This window comes from Mobula birostris, chromosome 3, assembly GCF_030028105.1.
Source record: "Mobula birostris isolate sMobBir1 chromosome 3, sMobBir1.hap1, whole genome shotgun sequence".
Taxonomy (NCBI): Eukaryota; Metazoa; Chordata; class Chondrichthyes; order Myliobatiformes; family Myliobatidae; genus Mobula; species Mobula birostris.
In genome coordinates, this window is record NC_092372.1 from 27,486,901 (window position 1) to 27,512,399 (window position 25,499).

The 25,499-nt window shown below is 40.1% G+C and overlaps 1 protein-coding gene across 2 annotated transcripts in view; it reads left to right on the forward strand.

Annotated features, from left to right (window-relative positions):
- Positions 1–25,499, forward strand: part of cntfr (ciliary neurotrophic factor receptor) — a 321,591-nt gene that overhangs the window by 112,778 nt on the left and 183,314 nt on the right. For both annotated transcript variants that reach the window (XM_072252373.1, XM_072252374.1), the window contains one exon: positions 21,825–22,064. In XM_072252373.1, coding sequence (XP_072108474.1) covers positions 21,825–22,064 — 240 coding nt within the window. The remainder of the gene's footprint in view (positions 1–21,824; positions 22,065–25,499) is intronic.

Here is a 25,499-nt window from a genome sequence, read left to right on the forward strand (position 1 = left end):
CCTTGCCTGGTCTCTCAGAGCTGGGTGTGTCTGCACTCGTGCCACCCCCCACCTCCCTGGCATTCCTTCACTACCCCTGGCTCTCCTCTGCCACCTTTCCTACACCTCACCCACGGTGCTCCACCCTCACCATTCCCAACTTCCTTTGTTCCTGCCAGATTTACAAACTCGCTTTCTGCTCCATTTTGACAAATACAGTGCTGTGCAAAAGTCTTAGGCGCCCTATCTATATATATGTTCCTCAGGCTTTTGCATAGTCCTGTGGGTTAGCTACTGAGTCTTTGAACATTGACCAGTCTATCAATTCAAAGCAGTTATATAGTACCTCATCTATTCCCTCAGACCAAGACTGAACAACTTTCTATATTAGATCCTCCCGTTTCAGCTTCTGTTTGTATGCAGCAAGAAGGAGCACAGTCTGGTGCTCTAATTTACCAAAATGTGGACAGAGGATAAGGAATATTGGGAATGCGGAATAAAAACTTAATTACAATGAAACTATTCATTTGTTACTGTAATTAATTCCATTCAGTTTACCAATGTCTTTAAGGGAAGGGGAGCTATTGTTCTTATATTGTTTATCCAAATCCACCTGCAGGATTGACTCCCAACTGGCTACTTAGTTGACAGTCAATTAGGCATTCACCAATAAATGCCAGTGATGATTGTTCTCATTTATTTAAATCAGCTCTTCAGGAGCTATGCCCAGTTCCTACATGCATGACTGGTTGATGTGGAATTCAGCACAGAGCACAGAGCGCAGAGCGCAGAGCGCAGAGCGCAGAGCCAGTTCCAGGTCCAGTTCCAGTTCCAGTCCCAGTCCCAGTTCCAGTTCCAGTTCCAGTTCTTTGATGCTGATCTAAAAGCAGTTGCCACACTTTGCCCTACCATCAGTTGACAAGGAAGGAGGAAAATTTTCCTGCTATCAGCAGACCAGTCTTTTATTTTTCCTGGGCCATAAACACCAGGGTGATTGATGCTGTTGCAGCTTGTCTAGTGTGGGTTATCTGCACTCTGGCCTGTATCACAGGTTAAAAAAAAGCCTGATAAGTGGAGTGGAGGCTGTATCTGTGTGACTGTATCTTAACATGGATGAAAGAAATTGCGAAGGATGAGGGCAAAGAATGGTTTATGTTTAATATGTACTTATCACAATGTTAATCTAAGTCAAAGTAAATTTATTAGCAAAGTAAATTCATGCCACCATTTACTACTTTGAGATTCATTTTCTTGTAGGCATTTACAGGAAAATAAAGAAATACAATGGAATTTATAAAAAATACATAAACAAAAACTGGCAAACAGCTAATGTGTGAAAGAAAACAAAATTGTGCAAATAAAAAATAAATCATGCTGAGACCTTGAACATGGGTCTGTGGGTTGTGCAATCAGTTCAGAGTTGTGGTGATTGAAGTCATTCAAGCTGGTTCAGGAGCCTGACGGTTGTGGGACAATAATAGTTGCTGAACCTGCTGGTGTACAACCCAAGATTCCTGTACATCCTGCCCGATGGTAGTAGCGAGAAATGAGCCTGGTGGGGTGCTTGATGATGGATACTACTTTCTTGTGGCTGCACTCCATGTAAGTGTGCTCAATGCTGGGGAAGGCTTTGCCTGTGAAAGACTGGGCTGTATCCACCCTTTCTGTGGACTGTTCCACTCCTGGGCATTGGTGTTTCCATACCCAGCCATGATGCAACCAGTTAACTTACTGCGCACTGTGCTTCTATAGAAGTTTGTTAATGTTTTAGAGACATGCCAAATCTACACAAACCTTTAAGACACAAAAGGTGCTGCCAGGCCTTCTTTGTGATAACACTTGTATTGGTCCAAGGACTAATCTTCTGACATGTTAATGTCAAGAATTTAAAGTTACCGACCCACTCCATTTCCAAACCCCTAATAAGGACTGGCTCATGGACCGCCAACGTCTTCCCTCTGCGGTTGATAGTCCGCTCTTCGGTTTTGCTGAAGTTGAGTGACAGGTTGTTATTGTGGCACCACTCAACCTGATTTTCAGTCTCCCTCCTTCCTATATGCTGACTCATCACCAAATTTGATTCATCCAACAACAGTGGTGTTGTCAGCAAACTTAAGTACAGCATTAACGCCGTGCTTAGCCACACAATGATAGGTATAAAGACAGTAGATGTGTGTATGTATAAATATATTTATTTATATACAGCATATACATACACAAACATTTCTTTAGGGTTATAAACTATATACATATTAAATACCCTGGTTTCCTTGGCTGCGTAAGTCTAAGGAAGACAACCTCTGGCCCCGCCAAACTCGTGAGATTGAGACGCGCTCAATCCCACCACAAACCCCAGTTTGTGTGAATGTTGTGTCATTTGCTACCCTGTTACAAATTCATGCCGTGAAATAACAGGCAGAACACTGCATACAATTAAATGAATTATGTTTATGAATCGTAACTCAAAGGTTAGTAAATAATAACAAAAAGAAAAGGGCTCATTCTAATTAAGCAGTCAAATGTGCACAAGTTGGAGCTCATCTTGAACTTCTCAGTCACTCATTCGCTGGGCCCTCGGTCAACATGAAAGCACACACCACCTTCCGAACGTTGCTCACAATCCATCTCAGACAAACATGTCTCCCACCAGATCGTATGCTACGACTGGTTCTCCAGCACCTTCTCTCTCCGTCTCCTCTCAAAACAAAGCTCCAAGCCCAACCTTAGTATCCCACACTAGAGAAACCTCTCCTCTCTTTTCTTCAACGGTAACCCAAACAAGCATGAAAACAGAACAGATTGCTTTTACAGTGCTGTCAAAATGAAATACATACAGCATAACAGTAAAAATATGAACCTGGGCATTACACATATATACAGTATGTGTGTGTGTGACAAACAAGAGAAGATCTGCAGATGCTGGAAATCAAAGTAACACACACAAAATGCTGGAAGAACTCGGCAGATCAGGCAGCATGTATGAAGAAGAGTAAACAGTCGATGTTTTGGGCCGAGACCCTTCATTACGACTTACTTTCAAGGGCTCTACTATTCCTGTTCTCAGTAATATTTATTTACTTTTTTTTTATGTGCACATTTTGTCTTCTTTTGCACAATAGGTTGTTTCCCAGTCTTTGTTTCTGCATAGTTTTTCATTGCTTCTGTTGTATTTCTTTGTTTTCCTGTGAATGCCTACAAGAAAATGAATCTCAAAATTGTATGTGTTGGCATTTACATACTTTAATAATAAATTTACTTTGAACATTAAACTTGGGAAAAAACAATATATATGAAATAGTAGAAAGTTAGTTGGGAATATACAGCACAATAAAGGTCCTTTAGCCCAAGGAACAGGACAATAAGCATCTACGTAGAGAACTAATAATCTTCATTTTGGGATGAAAGCCTCTCTTCGGAACTTCTGATCTAAAGAAGAATACTTTCCTGACAAATAGATCAATGACCTGTTCTCTTCACAGCTGTTTCGACCTGCTTTATGTTTCAAGTTTTTACTATTTTTTTCTCAAATCTGCAGCATCTGCTTTTTGCTAGATTTTGGTTCAGTTCTATTATATCACTCAAAGTCAGGTGAGGCTGGATTTGCACTCGTCTTCAATTTAGAGTTAATATTCCAAGGCTGTCAACAATAAGGTTGGGAAATGCCTTTTGGCTACATGAATGGACCAGTGAAATTTGATCCTGGGATAAGTCTTGAGAAGGGTTAAATGATTCACAGGAAAAAGTGTGTGTCAAATGGACTGAAAAGTTAAAGAGCTGCCAATCTTGACTGATGAACTGTCTGAAAGGAATTTGAACCAGATGTCTAACCATGTACCCTTGAGGAGGCTTGCCTCTTAAATCCAAATGCTAGGAATCTCTTTTGAATCAGTAATTAATAAATAATGGATCTTTGTATTCTGAATTTTCATTTTTGGAATTCCCTGTGACTTTTTCTTATAAATAGTCAAAATTAATATAATCTACTATAACTCAAAAACATTTGGAAATTTAATGAGAATTATGTGTGATTCCACATTTTGTAACCAGGTGAAATGCACATGAAATCAAGGAGGTGATAGTTGATTTCACACCGCTGTCTGTAAGGAGTTTGTACGTTCTCCCTGTGACTGCGTGGGTTTCCTCTCACAGTCCAAAGACGTACCAGTTGGTAGGTTAACTGGTCATTGTAAATTGTCCCATAATTAGGTCAGAGTTAAATCGGAGGTTGCTAGGTAATGTGGCTCAAAGGGCCAGAAGGGCATATTCCACACAGTACCTTAATAAATAAATAAGCAGGAGAGACAGGGTCACCTGGGACTATACTTGCTGGAATTCCAAAGAACGAGAGGGGATCTTACAGAAACAAAAAAATTATGAAAGAGATTGATAAGATGAAGGCAGGACAGTTGTTTCCACTGGTAAGCGAGTCTAGAACTAGAGTTCATGGCCTGAAGATTTGGGGAAACAGATTTAGGATAGAGATAAGGAGAAAATCCTTTTCTAGAGAGTAGTGAATGTGTAGAGTTCTTTGCCCAAGGAAGCAGTTGAAGCTATCTCATTAACTATATCTAAGACAAAGTTAGATAAGTTTATGTATAGTTGGTGAATTAAGAGCTATGGAGAAAAGGCTGGTAGGTGGAACTGAGTCCACAGCTAGATTAGCCATGATTTTATTGAATGGCAGAGCAGGCTTGATGGGCCATATGGCTCCCTACTCCTTATGTTCTTATGTTCATCAGTCAGAAGTACTTTCTGGATAACTTCAGTATAGGATAAAGACCAACCAGAGAAAATGACTGAGTGTTCACTGGGGTACTACCAGGAATAAAAGCTTAGAATTGGAAGGAATAGTTCACATTTTAAAATTGTCCCTAGTATCTATTAAGTCTACTTACACAGTCTCAAAGTGTGCTAAGTATCATTATTCTTAACTATAATCAGAAAGTAATAGAAATGCTATATGACAGCTCTAAGGAGAGATTTAACACTGAAGTGGGACTGATGTGGGCATTGTGTTCACTATCTTTCCTCAAGTATTCATTGCTTGAATGTGTATTCCACATTTGCCACGTCTATTCCAATTAGTTTTAAACAGTATTAGATGGTCATCACTGGCTGGTTGCTTACAGATGAGAATGAAGTAACCAACATTATTACTCTATTACTAACTATATAAGTTTGTAACTTCCACGTCTTGGATGCAGATTGTGACTTAGTACATGTAGCTATTAACCAAAGAAGGCTGAAGGACATACTTCAATCTATTTAATTGTGTAATAAATATCTGTACAAATTATTGATGTATCCTAGTGGACATGAAAATAATGCATCACTGTGTAATGTCAGGCAGCTTGCACTCTTAATGAGAAGGTTGAGAGCAATCAGATGTCAGTGGCTGCCAATCTTTAAATTATATCCAGTTACTCAGCTTTGACTACTTTAAGCAGGGCTTGGAGAAATGATAATTATATTGCTGAACTCACTGACAAGAAGAGACAAATTGTTTTGGTATCCATGTGTTGAAGACTCTAAAAGCTCAACTGTAGGAAGGAATAACACTCAGAGGAGAGTCAGCAGGAATGTTAGCTTCATACTGACCTAACACGAAAGTCAAGTTAACCACAGTAGGTCCACATAATAAAGTGGCTGAGTCTTTGGACGAGTAGGCAATCTGTCTGGAGAAGTGAATATGAATCTCAATTTGGTATGGATTGAAGAAATTTAATAATTTTATAGTAAAAATCAATTATCATTAACAGTAACTTCAGAATAACAGCTTGAATTTTTCCGTAATATGCTCAGGGAAGAAAATTTACCATCATTACCCGATTTGACCTAAATGAAGCTCTTGGTTAACTTCAATCACCACCTCTCTGAAATGATTCTACAACTTGCACACTTATTTTCAAGGATTCCTTACAACTCATGTTCTCAGTATTATTTTTATTTGCACAGTTTGTCAGTCTTTCTTCATGTATAATTTTTCACAAAATTCTGTTCTTTTTCTTGTAAATGACTGCCAAAAATTAATCTTAAGGTAGTAACTGGTAACACATACATAATTTGATATTAAATTTACTTTCAACTGCAATACATTTGACTGTCAAATAGCCTCACTCAGCAGTATAGTAGTACAGCTAGAAGAGGTAGAGGCGATTTTACTTTTTATTTTATTTAAAGTTATAGCTCAAAGTAAACCCTTCTGACCCTTCGAGCCGTATCGCCCCAGAAGCCCCCTCACCTAATCAAGGACCAATTTACAGTGACCAATTAACCTACCAACTGGTACATATTTGGACTGTGGGAGGAAACTGGGGCCACTGAGGGAAAATACATACGGTCCATGGATAGGATGTACAGACTCCTTACAGATGACAATGGAATAGAAATCTGAACTCCAACGCCCCAAGCTATAATGGTGTAGAGCTAACTGCTACATTACTGGGGTGCTTCCCAGCTCCAGTGACGCAGATTCACTTTTGACCCTGGATACACTCTGGATGAGGTTTGTCCTTTCACCTGTCATCATGTGCGTTTGGTCTGGATTCTTCCCACATTGCAAAGAATGGGGTAGACAACACTTTCATTTAAATCCTGTGGATGAAAGGATGGTAACTTTTTGAGTTCCTTTTTGGGGTTGTAGAAATGATGAGAAGACCAGCATTTATCACCCATCATTAATTGCCCTTAAGAGAGTGATGGTGAGCCACTTGAACTGCTGCAATCCTTTAGGTGAAGGCACTCCCTTAGTGCTATTGGTTGGGAGCTTCAGAAGTTAGACACAGCAACTATGATGGACTAGAGATATATTTCTAGTTTGGCATACAATGGAATTGGAGGTGAACTTCTAGGTGTGCGGTTCCCATGTGCCTGCTGCTATTACCCATCTTAGTAGTAGAGGTTATAGGCTGGGCATACTGTTACAGTGGGCAAGTATTTGCATTGTTCTTAATGGGTTGAATGATATCCTTCTATGCCATAAGAAAATAAGGAATTGTAGCGTATTTGTTGATGGTACACCATTGTGGCATTGTATGCTGGTAAAAGAGGGAGACTGATGGCAAACCAATCAGACTGCAATGAAGAATTGGCATAAGGAACTCAGTAGGTCATCATCTGTGATGGGAAAAGAATTGTTGAATTTTCAGGCCAAAATCCTCCAATTTTTTCACCCTTCCTCCCCCCCAACCAAACAACTGCTGGACCCCCTACCAGTGCTTCTTTATCCAATGGTTCCTGCAGCAGTTTCTTTGTTACGCCAGATTCCAGGAAGTACAGTGGATTCTGGTTAATTGGGACACCACAGGGCCAATACATTTTGGTCCAATTAAGCTGCTACCACAATTAGCTGAAGTTTCATGGAAATAGTTAAAGGAATAAAAAAGACAACCTGTGATTTAAGTGAGTAAAAAATTACGCTTTTAAATGAAATACAAACCAAATCTGAACACCACTAGTACTTCCACAATACTATAAAACTGCCACATTCTTTTGATTGACTGTAAATTATCAAAATCAACGCAGACACCTAGAGTAGGAAATGGACTGCTTTCATATAATGCTGTTGATGGTTGCACCCTCTAAATCTTCATTTCGAGATGAATGTCAGCAGCTGCAATTTTTTTGTGGTTCCTAACTTGTTGATGTAGTGAAGTCATTTCTCAGCCTTTTCTGGTATTTCCAAGACTGAATGTTTGAAACTGCAGTGAACAAAACGGTTCTGAATTTTCTTACTGTTTGTTTCTTTCCAGCTATAAGTGACAAAAATCACTGCTTTTTGAACACAAACACACACAACTAACGCTAGTTCAAAACTGTTTGGTCAAAGCTTGGTGTAGTGCCTTATGGCCACACAAGTGCAGACATCTGACACCAATTAGAAACTGTTTGGCAACAGTCCCCTGTCCCAATTAAGCAGCATAGTATCCCAAATAAACAAAGGAAATCCTGACTATTTTCTAGATTTGTTTTTGTTCTTTAAAAGTTGTCCCAAAAAAGCAGCTGACCCAATTAACCAGAATCCATTGTATTGTCTCTCGCAGTAGTTCAGCAATCTGCCTTGTCTCTGATGGCATCATGTTCCTTGGGAATTGTTGGCACTGAACTCATCCAAGCAAGTAGTGCACTTTCTATCAGCCTCCTGCCTTGTGTCTTTGAGATGTCAGGAATGTGAACCACTTGCCAAAGGATGCCTAACCCCTGACTTGCTCCTACAGCCACAATATTTATTCAGCAGGTCAATGACAGTTTGGTGTAATGGTAGCTCCCAGAACGTTATGGAGGAATATTTGGTAGTGGTAATGCTATTTGATGTGAGAAAGAAATGGTTGGACTCTCTTTTGCTGGGGACAGTCACTGTCTGGACCCTTTATCACTCATCGGACCATGCCTGAATGCTGTTTAGGTCCTGCAGCATGCAGGAGTGCTTTTTATTTGATGTCCATCATCTTCAGTTTTACCATGCTCACTGATGCTACACTCAGTCAAATACTGCCTTGAGGTCAAGGGCAGTTGCTCTCATCTCTGGACAATGTTTGGAAAAGGGCTGCATTAAGCCTGAAGAGTAGTAGTTGAGGCTAAACCCATGGTTGTCAATGACCTGGGAAAGATATGTTCAACTGAAGACAGGACGGCTTGATTTGATTTCAACAGGAAAAAGGTAGACCATAAGGATTTGAATTATATTTAAAGCACTGGATTCTTTTTCATATTTGTTTCCAGACAGCTAACATTCTGTATCATCACACTGAAGACAGAGTGGTACATTTAGATCTGTGCAAAAGTCTTAGGCACAGATATATATAGCTAGGGTGCCTCAGACTTTTACGTAGTACTGCAATAATTTTATGTATTGCACTGAACTGCTGCCGCAAAATAACAACAAATTACATGATATATATGAGTGATGATAAACCTGATTCTGATATGGGTCTATTGTGGACTGAGAGTGGGAATGGGGCAAGGTATAGGGAATCATGTTTGGGACAAGGGAAGTGAGAGAGGAGAAAACGAGAAGCATCAAATTCGCATTCTCTTAGGATGAATAAAACAATTGTTTGGAATCAAATGACCTTGCCTGGTGTCTCAGGGATAGGTGTGTCTGCACCCACACCACCACCCCATCTCTGGCACTCCTCTGTCAACTGATCCACACCCCTCCCACGGTGCTTCATCAACATCCTTTGCTCCTGCAAGATTTACAAACTTGCTCTCTGCTCTATATTGAAAAATAAAGTACTGTGCAAAAACCTTTAACAGTCTAACTATATGTATGTGCCTAAGACTTTTGTAAAGTACTGTATGTGACCATGAAATTCCTCTCTGACTCTTTAGAGATGCTCTCTGTGGGAAATTCAGACTTGCATTGTAGATTTTATTTGTGTCTGTTATTGACACAGCACGCTTCAACATAGTTGACTTGGAAGTCATAAAAGGTCTTACTTTTGTATAAGGCTGCATTCATCATGTCAAGTAATTATGAAAGATTGTGTGTTTTGAAAGAGTATCCATAAATGAAACAATTATGAAGTTCAAAGAAACCTACCAGAAGAAAGGAGCTAACATCACTGTGAAGTTGAAAATTTAGATTTCCCATAGGTTTTAAAGATTGCGCTTGTCAAATTTCCTAACTGGTTTTAACAAGATGGTTGTAAGCCTTTTCTTGCCCAAGCTTCTTGAATGTCCAAATTAGCATTTGGAAGTGATTGTATTGACAGTGGCTTGACCTAAGCATTTACAGTTCATTATTATGCCCAATTATTGTGGAGAAAAATTCCAAAGCTTAAAGAATCACAAGGAATAGTCGACATTGGTAAAGATTCCACACTTTATAATGGAATTAACTCAGTTTAAGTCGTGAATCTGGTAACTGTCAAATATTTTCTTCCCCATTCTGCTTCCCTTTGAAAATTGTGCAGATTCTTGAAATTATAAATGTATAGTTGCTAATTTTACTTAATATTTATATGACTGCATATGCAGATCATTCAGTGTTTAAGAGATGCTTCACTATACAAAGGTATTGTAGTCATGATCCTGTTTCCTTCCACAGAACCATACCCATAAACCTCATAAATGACATGCTAAACCATAAAGCACACACCTAGAACAGCTAACATATACACAGTCTTTTCTCTAGGATTGAGATGACTTATTTCAATAAACTTAACCATAGGCTTTTGAATTGAAGCAGGCCAGTTAAATAAACTTTTCGACCATACTTTGACAACTTTGCCTCCAACTTTCACCCTGCCCTCAAGTTTACCTGGTCCATTTCCGACACCTCCCTCCCCTTTCTAGATCTTTCTGTCTCTGTCTCTGGAGACAGCTTATCCACTGATGTCTGCCATAAGCCTACTGACTCTCACAGCTATCTGGACTATTCCTCTTCTCACCCTGTCTCTTGCAAAAACGCCATCCCCTTCTCGCAATTCCTCCGTCCCCACCGCATCTGCTCTCAGGATGAGGCTTTTCACTCTAGGACGAGGGAGATGTCTTCCTTTTTTAAAGAAAGGGGCTTCCCTTCCTCCACTATCAACTCTGCTCTTAAACGCATCTCCCCCATTTCACGTACATCTGCTCTCACTCCATCCTCCCGCCACCCCACTAGGAATAGGGTTCCCCTGGTCCTCACCTACCACCCCACCAGCCTCCGGGTCCAACATATTATTCTCCGTAACTTCCGCCACCTCCAACGGGATCCCACCACTAAGCACATCTTTCTCTCCCCTCCTCTCTCTGCATTCCGCAGGGATCGCTCCCTACACAACTCCCTTGTCCATTCGTCCCCCCCATCCCTCCCCACTGATCTCCCTCCTGGCACTTATCCTTGTAAGCGGAACAAGTGCTACACATGCCCTTACACTTCCTCCCTTACCACCATTCAGGGCCCCAAACAGTCCTTCCAGGTGAGGCAACACTTCACCTGTGAGTCGACTGGGGTGATATACTGTGTCCGGTGCTCCCGATGTGGCCTTTTATATATTGGCGAGACCCGACGCAGACCGGGAGACCGCTTTGCTGAACATCTATGCTCTGTCCGCCAGAGAAAGCAGGATCTCCCAGTGGCCACACATTTTAATTCCACATCCCATTCCCATTCTGACATGTCTGTCCACAGCCTCCTCTACTGTAAAGATGAAGCCACACTCAGGTTGGAGGAACAACTCCTTATATTCCGTCTGGGTAGCCTCCAACCTGATGGCATGAACATCGACTTCTCTAACTTCCGCTAAGGCCCCACCTCCCCCTCGTACCCCATCTGTTACTTATTTTTATGCACACATTCTTTCTCTCACTCTCCTTTTTCTCCCTCTGTCCCTCTGAATATACCTCTTGCCCATCCTCTGGGTCCCCCCCCGCCCCTTGTCTTTCTTCCCGGACCTCCTGTCCCATGATCCTCTCGTATCCCCTTTTGCCTATCACCTGTCCAGCTCTTGGCTCTATCCCTCCACCTCCTGTCTTCTCCTATCATTTTGGATCTCCCCCTCCCCCTCCAACTTTCAAATCCTTTACTCACTCTTCCTTCAGTTAGTCCTGATGAAGGGTCTCGGCCTGAAACGTTGACTGCACCTCTTCCTACAGATGCTGCCTGGCCTGCTGCGTTCACCAGCAACTTTGATGTGTGTTGCTTAAATAAACATTAATTTTTTTTCTTCAGAATGATCACTCAGCATCTGGTGATTTGACGTCTTAGAATAAGTCGTGATAGTTGGAATTTGTATCTTAATGGATAAAGGAAATGTCTGCAGAATTGTATCTGCAGAGTCAAGAAGGAACACAGATGGTAAATTTGGAGATTTAGCTAGCACAATGATATTGCAGGTAGGGATTTTGATTCTGGTCTTCAGTATTGCCTGCATGAATTTTGCATGTTCGCCCAGTGACCACATAGGGCTGTTATAGTTTCCTCCCAAATCCCAAACACATGCTGGTTGTTAGGTCAATTCACTGCTACAAATTATCCCTAGTTCGATATAGCTGGTGGAAGAATCAAGGTCTTTCTGAATCCCAAAACAGAGAAAAGCTCACTCCTGAGTAGATCCCCCACACACACAAATTCTCATGGAAATAACATTTGATATCAGATTCATAGAAAAATTATGGTATTTCAAAAATTCTGAGATCAAAATAGAACTGTTTGCTGGAACAATTCCATGTTCTGTCACTGAACGTGCCTCCATGTTCTGTCACCATAGCTGTGCCATGAGCTTACGAGAGTTTGTAGGCAGCAAAAAAAAAAATGGGAATTGGCTGATTTACTTTTGCTTCACCAATAAAACTGAGATTCAGGAAGAATAAGCATTTGAGATAGAATCAGCTGTAAGTAACAAACACAATAGATTCTGCAGATGCTGGAAAGCAAGAGGAACACAAATAAAATGCTGGAGGAACTCAGCAAGTAAGGCAGCATCTTGCGAAGGGAGTAAACAGTCGATGTTTTGGACTGAGAACCAACAGATGCTGTAATATTCAGAGTAACAGTTAAAAATGCTGGGGCAACTCAGCAGGTCAGGCAGCATTTATAGAAAGGAATAAAAGGTTGACATTTTGGGCCCAGATGCATCATCAGGACTCAGCCCAAAACACCAACTGTTTATTCCTGTTCTGAGCTCCTCCAGTATTTTTATGTGTTACTTGGGAGTTACAACTCATGGTCTGAGAATCAGTATAGATTCAATGGCCCTAATTGGTTGCTTCAGTATGAAAAGGGAACATGGAAATCTGAGTTTTAGTTTGCTAAAGATACTCAATTTTAAAATGAATATAAAAACATTCATCTTAAACATTTGCAGCAAGCCATCCAAGCTTGCCTGTTATCCATACACATAATTTGACACTTTTGAGTATTGTGTTCAGTTCTGATCGCCTCATTATAGGAAACATGTGAAGGTTTTGGAGAGAGTGCAGAGGGAATTTACTAGGACATTGTCTATATTAGAGATCATATCTTATGAGGAGAGATTGAGCAAGCTAGAGATCTTCTCCTTGGAGTGAAGGAGGATGAGTGGAGGCTTGATGGAGTTGTATAAGAGTAATAGATAGAGTGGAGAGCCAGCACCTTTTTCCCAGGGTGGACATCCTTTTAAGGAGAATGGAGGAAGGTTTAGGGGAGATGTCAGAGGTTTCTTTATATGGAGAAGTGATAAGTATTGGAATGCACTGCCTGGGTTGGTGGATTAGACTGATACATTTGGGGCATTTAACAGACGCTTAGGTAGGCATATCAGATGTAAGAAAAATGGAGGATTATGCACAGTACAGGAGGGAGGTACTGGATTGACCATTGAGTAGGTTAGAATGTCAATATAACATTGTAAACTGTAGGGACCTTCCAGTGCTGTACTGTTCTGTGTTCTGTGTCCTATGTTCAATGACCTGTCACAGATTTAACAAATTCCCCTGTGTAACTGCTGGGGAATTGCAAGAAAATTGGTGCTTTACTTTCAGTACACCTGAGGATTTCGTCCATTAATCGCTCAGTTTTGAAGCACACTTCCTAATATGAATCCTCACTGATTTATACCTGCGGTCCCGGTCTGTCTCTTGCAATTTAATTTGAAGTAAATATCAACACTGGTATCAGCCTTGCATCCAAGTGCACAGTACTTCATAGCAACACATTTCATGTGTTATAAGATAGTGATAATAAACCTGATTCTGTAACTATCATTGTATGGCTCGCTGTGGCAGGTGGGTAGGCCTCTCTGCCTCATGTGGTGTCCCTCTCTTTTGATGACCATCAGTGAGGTAGGAGGATGCTATTGTGGTTCTGCATTTATAGACTGAGGACTTTCTCAGACTTATGATTTTTATATTCCGTGTTTCTCTTCTTTTTCACCCATTTCTTTTGCATTTTACTGTGTGACAGGTGGGGGTTTTGAGGGTTGATGTTCTCTTGTGTTCTGTTAGTTTATTTTCTGTGAGGGAGGGGTTGCTTTTTGGGGGTCAATGTTTCTGTGACATTTTGTGCAGGGGAATGATGATCGGAATGCCATTCTTTTTTGTGCGGGGTGTTGGGTAGGGCTTGATGTTTCTCTCTGAATGACTTTCGTGTTATTTCTTTGTTTTGAGGCTCACTGGAGAAGACAAATTTCAGAGTTGTATATGGGTATATGCTTTGATAATAAATGAACCATTGAACCTTAAACTAAGATTACTTCATTGGGAGATAAGTTCTCATAGTTTAAATACCATACATTGCATTGCCTTCAATAGAACCCTATTGACATTCAGCACATCAGAATTTCTTTTTTTTTTTGTTTGGCGTGTGAGTCTGCGTCCATGCGTGTGCGATGTTGGCGGGACGATGTCCTTTTCATGCCTTTACAAGGCGCGGAGCGAGAGAGAGAGAGAGACTGTGTGGTGAGCCACTCCTCGCACAGACATTTCGCAGTATTTTCCCCTTTATTTTACGAGGTCAAGTTGCGATCTCAACACTCAACACGGCACGGATGGAAACCCTCAAGTGTCACCATGCTTCCAGCATCAACCTAGCACGGCCATAACCTACTAACACTGATTCATACATCTTTGGAACATAAGAGCCGAGAACATAAGAAATAGGAGCAGGAGTAGGCAATCTGGCCCATTGATCCTGCTCTGCCATTCAATAAGATGATGGCTGATCTGGCCATGGACTCATCTCCACCTACCTGCAAAACTCTATCCAACCTTATCTTAAATATATTTACTGAGGTAGCCTCAACTGCTTTATCGGGCAGAGAATTCCACAGATTCACCTCTCTCTGGGAAAAGTAGTTCCTCCTCATCTCCATCCTAAATATACTCCCCCGAATCTTGAGGCTATGTTCCCCAGATCTAGTCTCCCCTACCAGTGGAAACAACTTTCCTGCCTCTATCTTATCCATCCCTTTCATAATTTTATATGTTGCTATAGTATTTCCTCTCATAGAAACATAGAAAACCTACAGCACAATACAGGCACAATGGTCCACAAAGATGTGCTGAACATGTCCTTACCTTTGAAATTACCTAGGGTGACCCATAGCCCTCTATTTTTCTGAGATCCTTGTACCTGTTCAGGAGTCTCTTAAAAAACCCTGTTGTATCCGCCTCAACCATCATCGCCGGCAGCCCATTCCATGCACTAACCACTCTCTGCGTAAAAAACTTACCACTGACATCGCCTCTGTACCTACTTCCAAGCACCCTAAAACTGTGCCCTCTCATGTTAGCCATTTCAGCCCTGGGTAAAAGCCTCTGACTATCCACACGATTAATGCCTCTCATCATCTTATACACCTCTATCAGGTCACCTCTCATCCTCCGCTGCTCCAAGGAGAAAAGGCCAAGTTAACTCAACCTATTCTCGTAAGGCATGCTCCCCTATCCAGGCAATATCCTTGTAAATTTTCTCTGCACCCTTTCTATGGTTTCCATGTCCTTCCTATAGTGAGACGAGTGCAGTACTCCAAGTGGGGTCTGACCAGGGTCCTTTATAGCTGCAACATTACCTCTCGGCTCTTAAACTCAATCCCACGATTGATGATGGCTAATGCACCGTATGCTTTCTTAACCACAGAGTCAACCTGCGTAGCAGCTTTAAGTGTCCTATGGACTCGGACCCCAAGATCCCTCTGATCCTCCACACTGCCAAGAGTCTTACCATTAATACTATATTCTGTCATCATATTTGACCTACCAAAATGAACTACCTCACACTTATCTCGGCAAACATGAGAAAATCTGCAGATGCTGGAAATTCAAGCAACCCACACAAAATGCTGGTAGATCACAGCAGGCCAGGCAGCATCTGTAGGAAGAGGTACAGTCAACGTTTCGGGCCGAGGCCCTTTGTCAGGACTGACGAAGGGTCTCGGCCTAAAACGTCGACTGTACCTCTTCTTATAGATGCTGCCTGGCCTGCTGTGTTCTACCAGCACTTTGAGTGTGTTGCTCACACTTATCTAGGTTGAACTCCATCCGCCATTTCTCAACCCAGTTTTGCATCCTATCAATGTCCCGCTATAACCTCTGACAGCCCTCCACACTATCCACAACACCTGCAACCTTTGTGTCATAAGCAAATTTACTAACCCATCTCTCCACTTCCTTATCCAGGTCATTTATAAAAATCGTGAAGAATAGGTGTCCCAGAACAGATCCCTGAGGCACACCACTAATCACCGACCTCCATGCAGAATATGATCCGTCTACAACCATTCTTTTCCTTCTGTGGGCAAGCCAGTTCTGGATCCATCAAGCAACGTCCCCTTGGACCCCATGCCTCCTTAGTTTCTCAATAATCCTTGCTTGGTGTACCTTGTCAAATGCCTTGCAGAAATCCATATACACTACATCTACTGCTCTACCTTCATCAATGTGTTTAATCACATTCTTAAGAAATTCAATCAGGCTTGTGAGGCACAACCTGCCTTTCACAAAGCCACGCTGACTATTCCTAATCATATTATGCCTATTTCTAACCATATTATGCCTCTCATTCTTCTGAATTCCAGTGAGTGCAGTCCCAGGCCACTCAATCTTTCCTCATAGTCACATTTGGAATGTGGGAGGAGATGCAGGATGTCATGAGGAGGATGTACAAAATCCTTATGAACAGTGGCGGGAATTGAACCCTGATCTTCCAATCACTGTAAAGCATTTCACTTACCATATTGCTCAAGCTGTGAACTGACTGTGCATTAAATGCCATGACCAGATCTTCTTCTATTATTAATTTATTAACTGCTTTAATCACTATTTTGCATTGGCTGGAGATCTTGACCACTGAGTGGACCAGCCTCTTTCAACATTATCCTAGGCATTCTTAGCATCTTCATAGTGTAGGTGTTTTGCTCATTTTTCCTTTGTCTGCTCAACCTTTTGCAATTATATGTATTAAATTTCAACCGCCATCATTTTTTCCCACTTACATATTTTGTCTAGCTTGTATTGTAGTTTCTGAACTGTCTGTTCCGATTCCGCCCCTCTCTTAGTTCAGCATCATCCACAAATTTGTTCAGTCTGCTGTTGTTTTGAGAGTTCAAATTATGATGTGAATTAGAAACAGTAACGGTCCCAGAACACATTCCTGCAGCTTTTCATTCAGCACATCTCCTACCTCCTCTATCCTGAATTACTCATCGAAAGTGCACAATTTTATCGGTGAACCAAAAGGGCCTTAGACAATTCTGATTTTCAATGCAGTCTATAGGGCCACCTTTTTCCCATCAGAATCTTAAGCCACAGCTGCAGTGAGCTTATGGAAACACACTCAGAGACAGAACACACCATATAATTGTTCAAGCAAACTGTTCTATTCTGATCTCAGAAGTTTGGAAATAGCATCATTTTAATGACGGATATCAAATAATGCTATCTCCATGAAAAGCTGTGTGTGTAGAATCTACTCACAAATGAGCTCTACTCTATTGTGAGATTCAGAAAGGAAATTAAAATGATAGATGTGACCAGTTGTATCCTCAGACTGGAAAGTGTGGAACGACAAGGCATAATATTAGGGGTTGATCATTTTGGACTGAGAAGGGGTATTTCCCAGCTCAGATGGGAATTCAAGATGAAAGATTCAAAATTCAGTCCTAGTTATCACACATACATACACTGAAATGCATCATTTGTGTTAACAATCAACACACCCAAGGGTGTGCTGGGGGACAGCCCGCAAGTGTTGTCACACATTCTGGCGCCAACATAGCAAGCCCAAAATGCTCGGCAGAACACAACAAGCGACAAAACAGGAACAGTAAAACAAAGAAGTGAAAATCTGCAGTTGCTGGAAATCCAATGCTGAAGGTACTCAGCAGGCCAGGCAGGATCTATGGAGAAAAGCAGCTGACATTTTGGGCCAAGAGCATTTGGCAGGGCCAGATAAAGAAAGAAACAAAACAATCTCAGCAAAACAAACCACTTCCCTCCTTCCCACTCACTCACTCACACAAATGAGGAGCAGACTGGAAGAACATTATGGCCAAGTTCTTCTTTCCTTAATTTTATTTTGCAGATTTCACTAAGGATCTTTCTGGAAAATTGATGCTTCTTAATTGATTTCTTATCATACACCATGTGATTTTTCTGTCTATAACTTTGAACAACATCAACCTCAATTCTCAATTTTCTATCAAAGTATAAACTGTAAATCACTCTCCATTTGAATCAAAATCCCTGCTTTAGTTCTGGGTGAGATCTCACCGCAATTGAATTCAGGCAATATTCATACCTAGGTCTTAGTTCTTACACTGAACTAAAAATCCACTAAGTGGTTGGCAGGAAGGTCATGAAGACTTTCTGGTCAGTTGTTTCTAAAGAACAGGAGTGAAGGATGCTGAATCTGATACAGTAATGTGGCCATTAGCACAGTGGCTTTATAGTACCAGTGATTACCGATCGGGATTCAATTATCAATGCTGTAAGGAGTTTGTATATTCTCACCATGAAAACTGAGGTTTCCTCCAGGTGCTCTGGTTTCCACCCACATTTTAAAGATGTACAGGTTAGTAAGTTGAGGGCATGCTATACTGGCATCAGAAGTTTGGAGATACTTGCTGGCTGCCCCAAGCACATCCATACCCAACCATTATGCACCAACGAAGAATGTTTTCTGTGGTATGACATACTGTACATGACCGTGCTGAAGAGAGGAAAAAAAAGCAATTTCTAAAGGTATCCACGAACCTGTGAGTGTGGAATGCTAGTTTTATAATACAGAAATGCCAACAAAATTGGCAGGCTTAATGGTCTTTTCCTGTTCTGCAAAAATAGAATATGGTCAGATCGTGTTGTAAAATAGAAGGCAAAGTACATTAGATTGTGAAATAAAAGAGGAGACCACTGAAGTGCTCAGCAGGTTAAGCAGCATCTGTAGAGAGAGAAATTGAGTTAATATTTTAGTTCAATGATATTTATCAAAAATATTAGAAATTTGGAAAATTGGTGCATCCCTAAATTTCCCAGAAGGCATCTAACTTTGGGGGGTAATGAATAGATATAATAATTGTTGCTATGAAATATTGGAAATGTAGAAGAAGATGTAAAAATATATATTCCCAAGTATTCTCATTGCATCTTCAGTCTAGAAATCAAAAGCAAAATTATTAAACTGATTAATACATATAATTAATTCAGTGCTTCACAACAATAGAGTTCACATTATTTAAAAAGTTTATTCTAAAATTGACAATGAGCAGTAGACTTTAATATATGCTAGACATTTTTTTTGATTTATTCTGACTAAGCTGACCTAAGATCTAACCAAATTGGATGATTCTTTCTCACAACTTTTCAGTCAATAATAAATTGATAATTTCTACATGATACAATTTCTATGGTCATTTCTAACGATGACCTTTTTAATTTCCATCACTGATGACTTATTAAGTCTCCATTGCAATTTGCCAGTGAATTGTAAGATTAATGTACATTTCAAATCTGCTTGTTATTGAAAATTTAAATCTATTATTGGAATCAGGAGTGAGTTGGGAGGAATAAATATTAGGATGAGAAAAAGTGAATAAAATCTGAGGAAATTAATAAAAAGAAAAGTGAATGTGAAAAAAGATAAAGAAAATTAATTATTAGAAGCTAATAAAGAGAAGAGGGAATGTCAAAAAAGATTAAGAGAAAATTAATTATCAGTTTTAGGCAGGAAATAACCATAGAGCCATCTTTGTTTTTGTTATTTTATGATTATTATATTGTTAAAAGATATTTGCATGAAGGGAGTATTAGAATATTATCAGTAAAAATATCACCATGAAATTTCATGATTCAATGAGAATCTTTTGCACATGATGCAGATAAGATTGCAAGTGGCTATTCAGGAGTTACTATCCTGACTGTTATGATGCAAACCAAACTCAGTGGCCAATTTATTCAGTACACCTGAACATCTGCTCGTTTATGCAAATATCTAATTATTTGGTTTTCTTTACACTGTGTACAAGAAACTACATTAAACATGGTAAAAATTACATCTCAAGTATTGAAAATACACATCAGGTTGAACCTTGAAGTGGATGGGTTACAGCAGCAAAAGAGTACCGACATGCACTGAGAGTATATAGATCAAATTCGATTTACAGATTTCGCTAAAATAGATAGCCTTCGTAAAGCCGATAATAACGTGGCTTCATTGTAGGTATTTAAACCAAACTAATTAGTAATTGTTTATTATTGTCACCTTTTAAAAGGCTGTTGCCAGGACTTGAGACCTGAGCTGTAGGGAGAAGTTGAATACGTTAAGACATTTTCCTCAGTAGCTTAGGAGAATGAGGGGAGATTTGACAGGGGTGTGCTGCTGCACAGAACCAAAAGAAGCTGCAGAGGATTGTAAATTTAGTTGGCTCCATTTTGGGTACTAGCCTACAAAGTACCCAGGACATCTTCAAAGAGCGGAGTCTCAGAAAGTCAGTGTCCATTATTAAGGACCTCCAGCACCCAGGGCATGCCCTTTTCTCACTGTTACCATCAGGTTGGAGGTACAGAAGCCTGAAGGCACACACTTTGTGATTCAGGAACAGCTTCTTCCCCTCCGTCATCCGATTCCTAAATGGACATTGAGCCCTTGGACACTACCTCACTTCTTTTTTAATATATATTATTTCCGTTTTTTGCACAATTTTTAATCTATTCAATATACATATACTGATTACTGATTAAAATATATTTACTTATTATTATTACTACTATTTTTTTTCTTCTTCTGTATTATGTATTGCATTGAACTGCTGCTACTAAGTTAACAAATTTCACATCACATGCCAGTGATAATAAACCTGATTCTGATTCTGATTAACTGCGATTCTGAGGTATCTGTCAAGACGTAAGCATTCTAACATCCTCATAACATTCCAATATATGGTGGCAAACACTTCAATATTTAAAGAATAAAATTCCTGTTAATTATGTACTGGATATATACATATTTTCATCGGCATCTATGAATGAAAAAGTCAGGTTAGTGCTTTGATTGAAGACCAGGTCCAAAAGGTCTGTAGGCAAAACATTAATTAACTTATTTATTTACTTATTGAGGTATAGCGTGGAATAGGCCTTTCTGTCCCTTCAAGCCACACTGCTCAGCAGTTCCCTGATTTCATCCTAGCCAGGACAATTTTTAGAATGACTAATTACCCTGCCAACTGTGGGGTCTTTGGACTGTGGGAGGAACCCGGAGCACCCAGAGGAAACCCATGTGGTCACGGGGAGAACATACAAGCTCCTGACAGGCAGTGATGGAAAATTAACCCTGGTCCCCTGCACTGTGAACCTTTGTGTTAACCACTACACTACCATGCCACCCCAAAGTGCTCTTATTATTCACCATCTGATAATTAGGAAACTTGGAAATTACACCACCTTTCCAGAATTTGTAAGATGTTTTACTTTTACCGCTATGCAATCACCTGCAGAGTTACACCAAATTAGTTCTGAACAAATTTAAACCATGTTTTTGTTAACTGGTACTGAAACAACTAAGAAAGGGAGGAGGGATACTACAAACAAAATGATTGAGTTCAAGTTTAATTTTGCTGAAGTAAATGTGGCCTTTCATTGATTCAATTATGACCATCGGATTTATTGAGTATGCCCACAAGAAAATGAATCTCAGGGTTGTATATAGTGATTTGTGTGTAGTTTGATAATATATTTACTTTGAACTTTGAACAGCTTAGTGGTTTAGAAAGAAACAAAAATCACTCCATCTAGTTCAGATTAACCCCAGTAATGACTCTATTGCTTGACAGTCCTCCCTCCTGGTACAGACATCAAAAGTAGACACTTGGACAAGTTATAAGTAAGCAGATGGCACCAGTAAGAGGCAGCATCTTAGATAATATCTCAAATGTTTTCTCTGATTTCAGAAGGGCGAAAGTACTACAAACGGATTGGAACCAATGTAACCCTGTCATGTGAGACCTCTGACACTCATACTCCAGTGATATGGAGATTTAACGGACATGCGATAGCCCGCGATGAGGGTCACCTTCTTCAAGGCACCAATCTCACCCTCATAAACATAGATACACTACGCAGTGGGACCTACAGCTGTCATGAAAAACACAGCGAAAGCTTGAAGAATCAAATAACAATTCAAGCTGGAAGTAAGTAGCTTTTCAGTGTTTATTTTTCCAGTGAAATCTTTCTGGATGTAGTACTTTGAGAAAACTATCCTACTGTGCTCATAAATAACCCTGCTGTAGTGTGACTGAAATATCTTAAAGACAGACTTGTGGGTTGGGGTTAAGGGGAATCAGTTCTATGCCAATAATCTCATTACCAACTGCTGAGTTTGTTATGAGTTTCATTTATTATTAGAACAACACTAGCTAAGCACAAGACAAAAGGAAACCGTGTTAATTCACTTAATTTTGGTTTAACCCATGCATGAATAAATAGGGTTGCCTCATATCTATTACTGGTTTTGGGATCCCTTGTATATAAGATGATTACATTTTTATTGAAAACACGTGACTTTTGTATCAAATGAGGGTCTATTCCATCAGCTTCTGTAGGTATTAAAACCTGACTAAATAAAGCTCTGAAGTTATTTGACAAAACTTCAGCATTCCTGGATACTTGGTTGTACTGAACACTCCATTATTTAAATAATGAAATACATTTTGAAAAAGTGTTAGAAACATGCAACAGTTTGATCAGCATCTGTAAGTGGAAAACATCAGGTTAGTATTTTGACAAAAAACCTATTATCAGGTCTGAAAGACAAGAGTTAAAAACGTCGTTATTCATCACCTCATACAGAATTTCCAGCACCTTATTTTCCAAAATTTGTAGGATGCTTTATACATTCAGCTCTATACAGTCTTTTGCAGAGTTACATCCATTAGTTCTGAATAATTTTAATCCATGCCTATGGTAAATGCAACTGATGCAGCTGAAAAGGGAGGAGGAATTCAACAAGCAAAACAATTAAGATGAAATTTAATGATGGTAATGTAACTACTCAATAGCTTAGAGAGAAATAAACTGCGGTGCTTACTAGCAAATTAGGATTGTATGAATATTAAATAGATGGTGTCAAAAAGTCAGAAGACATGATTGCCTTGGGGGTGAGAAGCATTATCACCACTGCAATAAGCAATGACTAGACTATCCTAATATTAAAAGCAACAATTCTTCAGTACTTTGATGAAATACTGGCTTCATTGTTTTCTCCAACTCAGTCAGAGGCTTGAAGGCATCAGACACTGAAGTGAAATACTATTAATTGGAGTGAGCTGATACATACTGGATTCAGTTGATCACAGGAGACTGCAGTAGATAATTAGGCTTCTCTTGTATTCCTTGTGCACCAACCAGTATAGTAGAACTAAGTAAACACTAAAGGAAAAGAAAACCATAGGAGATAGAAGACAAAAAATAAAACTGCAGCATATGTTACCTTTGAGAACATGAGATGACTTCCAGTATTTTGCTGCTTCTAGACACCTCAGTTTTAGTTGTGGGTTATTGCTTTCAATAAATGATAACCTGTTTCATAGGCCCAGCTTTTTTTGTTTATGATAGCAGCCACACAATGAAACAAATACTGATACATCAATACTGAGTTTTGAATGTTGCTTCTTAAGGAAGTGAACAGAAGCTCAATTTTGAACTCTGTTATAGAAGCAGGTTACAGAGTCAGAATCAAGTTTAATATCATTGGCAAGCATCATGAAACTTGTTGTTATGTAGCAGCAAAACATTGAAACACATAATAATAAAAACAGTGAATTACAGTAAATATAAAAATTTATATATAAAGTTAAATTAATTAAATAAGTAATGCAAAAAGAGAAAAAAAAGTAGTAAGGTGTTCACGGGTTCAACGTCCATTCAGAAATCTAATGGCAGAGAGGAAGAAGCTGTTCCTGAATCATTGAGTGTGCGTGTCTTCAGGCTCCTGTACCTCCTCCGTGCTGGTAGCAAGAAGAGGACATATCTTAGATGATGGAATTCCTCAACGATAGATGTTGCCCTTTTGAGGCATCACTCCTTAAAGATGTCCTAGATGCTGGGGGTCCAACTGCCCGTGACGGAGCCGACTGAGTTTACAACTTTCTGCAGCTACTTTCGACCCCCATATCAGATGGCAATGCAGCCAGTTAGAACACTCTCCACGGTACATCTGTAGGAATTTGCGAGTATCTTTGGTGACATACCAAATCTCCTCAAACTCCTAGTGAAATATAGCTGCTGTCATGCCTTCTTTATAACTGCATTGAGCCCAGGATAGATGGCCACTCAGGATGTTTCGAAGATGTGCTAAAACTTTTCTTGAAGAGGTGCGACATTGTAGCGTAGCAGTGAGTAAGCTGCTATTACAGTCCAGGGCATCAGAGTTCGGAGTTCAAACCCAGCATCCTCTGCAAGGTGTCTGTATGCCCTCCTCTGGGTGCTCCAGTTTCCTCCCACAGTCTAAAGACATATCAGTTGGTAGGTTAATTGGTCAGTGTAAGTTGTCCTGTGATGAGGCTAGGATTAAATGGAAATAGGTTGCTGGATGGTTTTGCCATTTGGCCAGAAGGGCCTATTCAGCATGTAATTTCTAAACAAATAAATAAACAAGCAAACATATCCATTAATAGCTGGGAATCTAAGGTCTTTGATTGCTCAGCGTGAAGAAGGAGCAATCAAGATGGTACGAAGATTCCTGAGGCAATGCATGAGCAGCACACTGAAGCACTGCTTAACACACAGGAGTTCACCACCTCAGAAACCACCCCACTGCCCTTCCTGTCAACTGCACCCTGTTTCATCTGCAAAAGTGTTGGCAGTTGCACATTAGTCTCAACAGAATCAAAATCAGAATCAGGTTTATTTTCACTAACACAAACAAAATGGTGGAGGAACTCAGCAGATCAGGCAACATATCTTGGGAGGATAAAGCAGTCGACGTTTCAGATCCTGATGACAAACTTCTATAGATATGTGGTGGAGAGTATATTGACTGGCTGAATCACAGTCTTGAATGGAAACACCAATGCCCTTGAATGGAAAATCCTACAAAAAGCAATGGATTTGACCCAGTCCATCACGGGTAAAGCCCTCCACACCGTTTAGCATATCTGCTTGAAATGCTGTTGTGGAAAAGCAGCATCCATTATCAGGGATCCCCACCACCCAGGTCATGCTCTCTTCTCGCTGTTGCCATCAGGGAGAAGGTACAGGAGCCGCAAGACTCACACCACCAGGTTCAGGAACAGTTACTAACCCTCAACCATCAGACACTTGAGCCAAAGGGGATAACTACACTCTACTTCACTTGCCCCATCATTTTGTTCCCACAAAAATGAACTCACTTTCAAGGACTCTTCATCTCATGTTCTCATTATTTGTTGCTTATTTGTTTATATTTGCATTTGTACAGTTTATCGTCTTCTGGTCTCTGGTTGATCTTTCATTATCCTGTTATAGTTACTATTCTATAGATTGTTGAGGAAGTCCACAAGAAAATTAATCTCAGGATTATATATGGTGATATATATGCACTTTGAATTTTGAAGTGTCTCGGCCCGAAATGTCGGCTGTTTATTCCC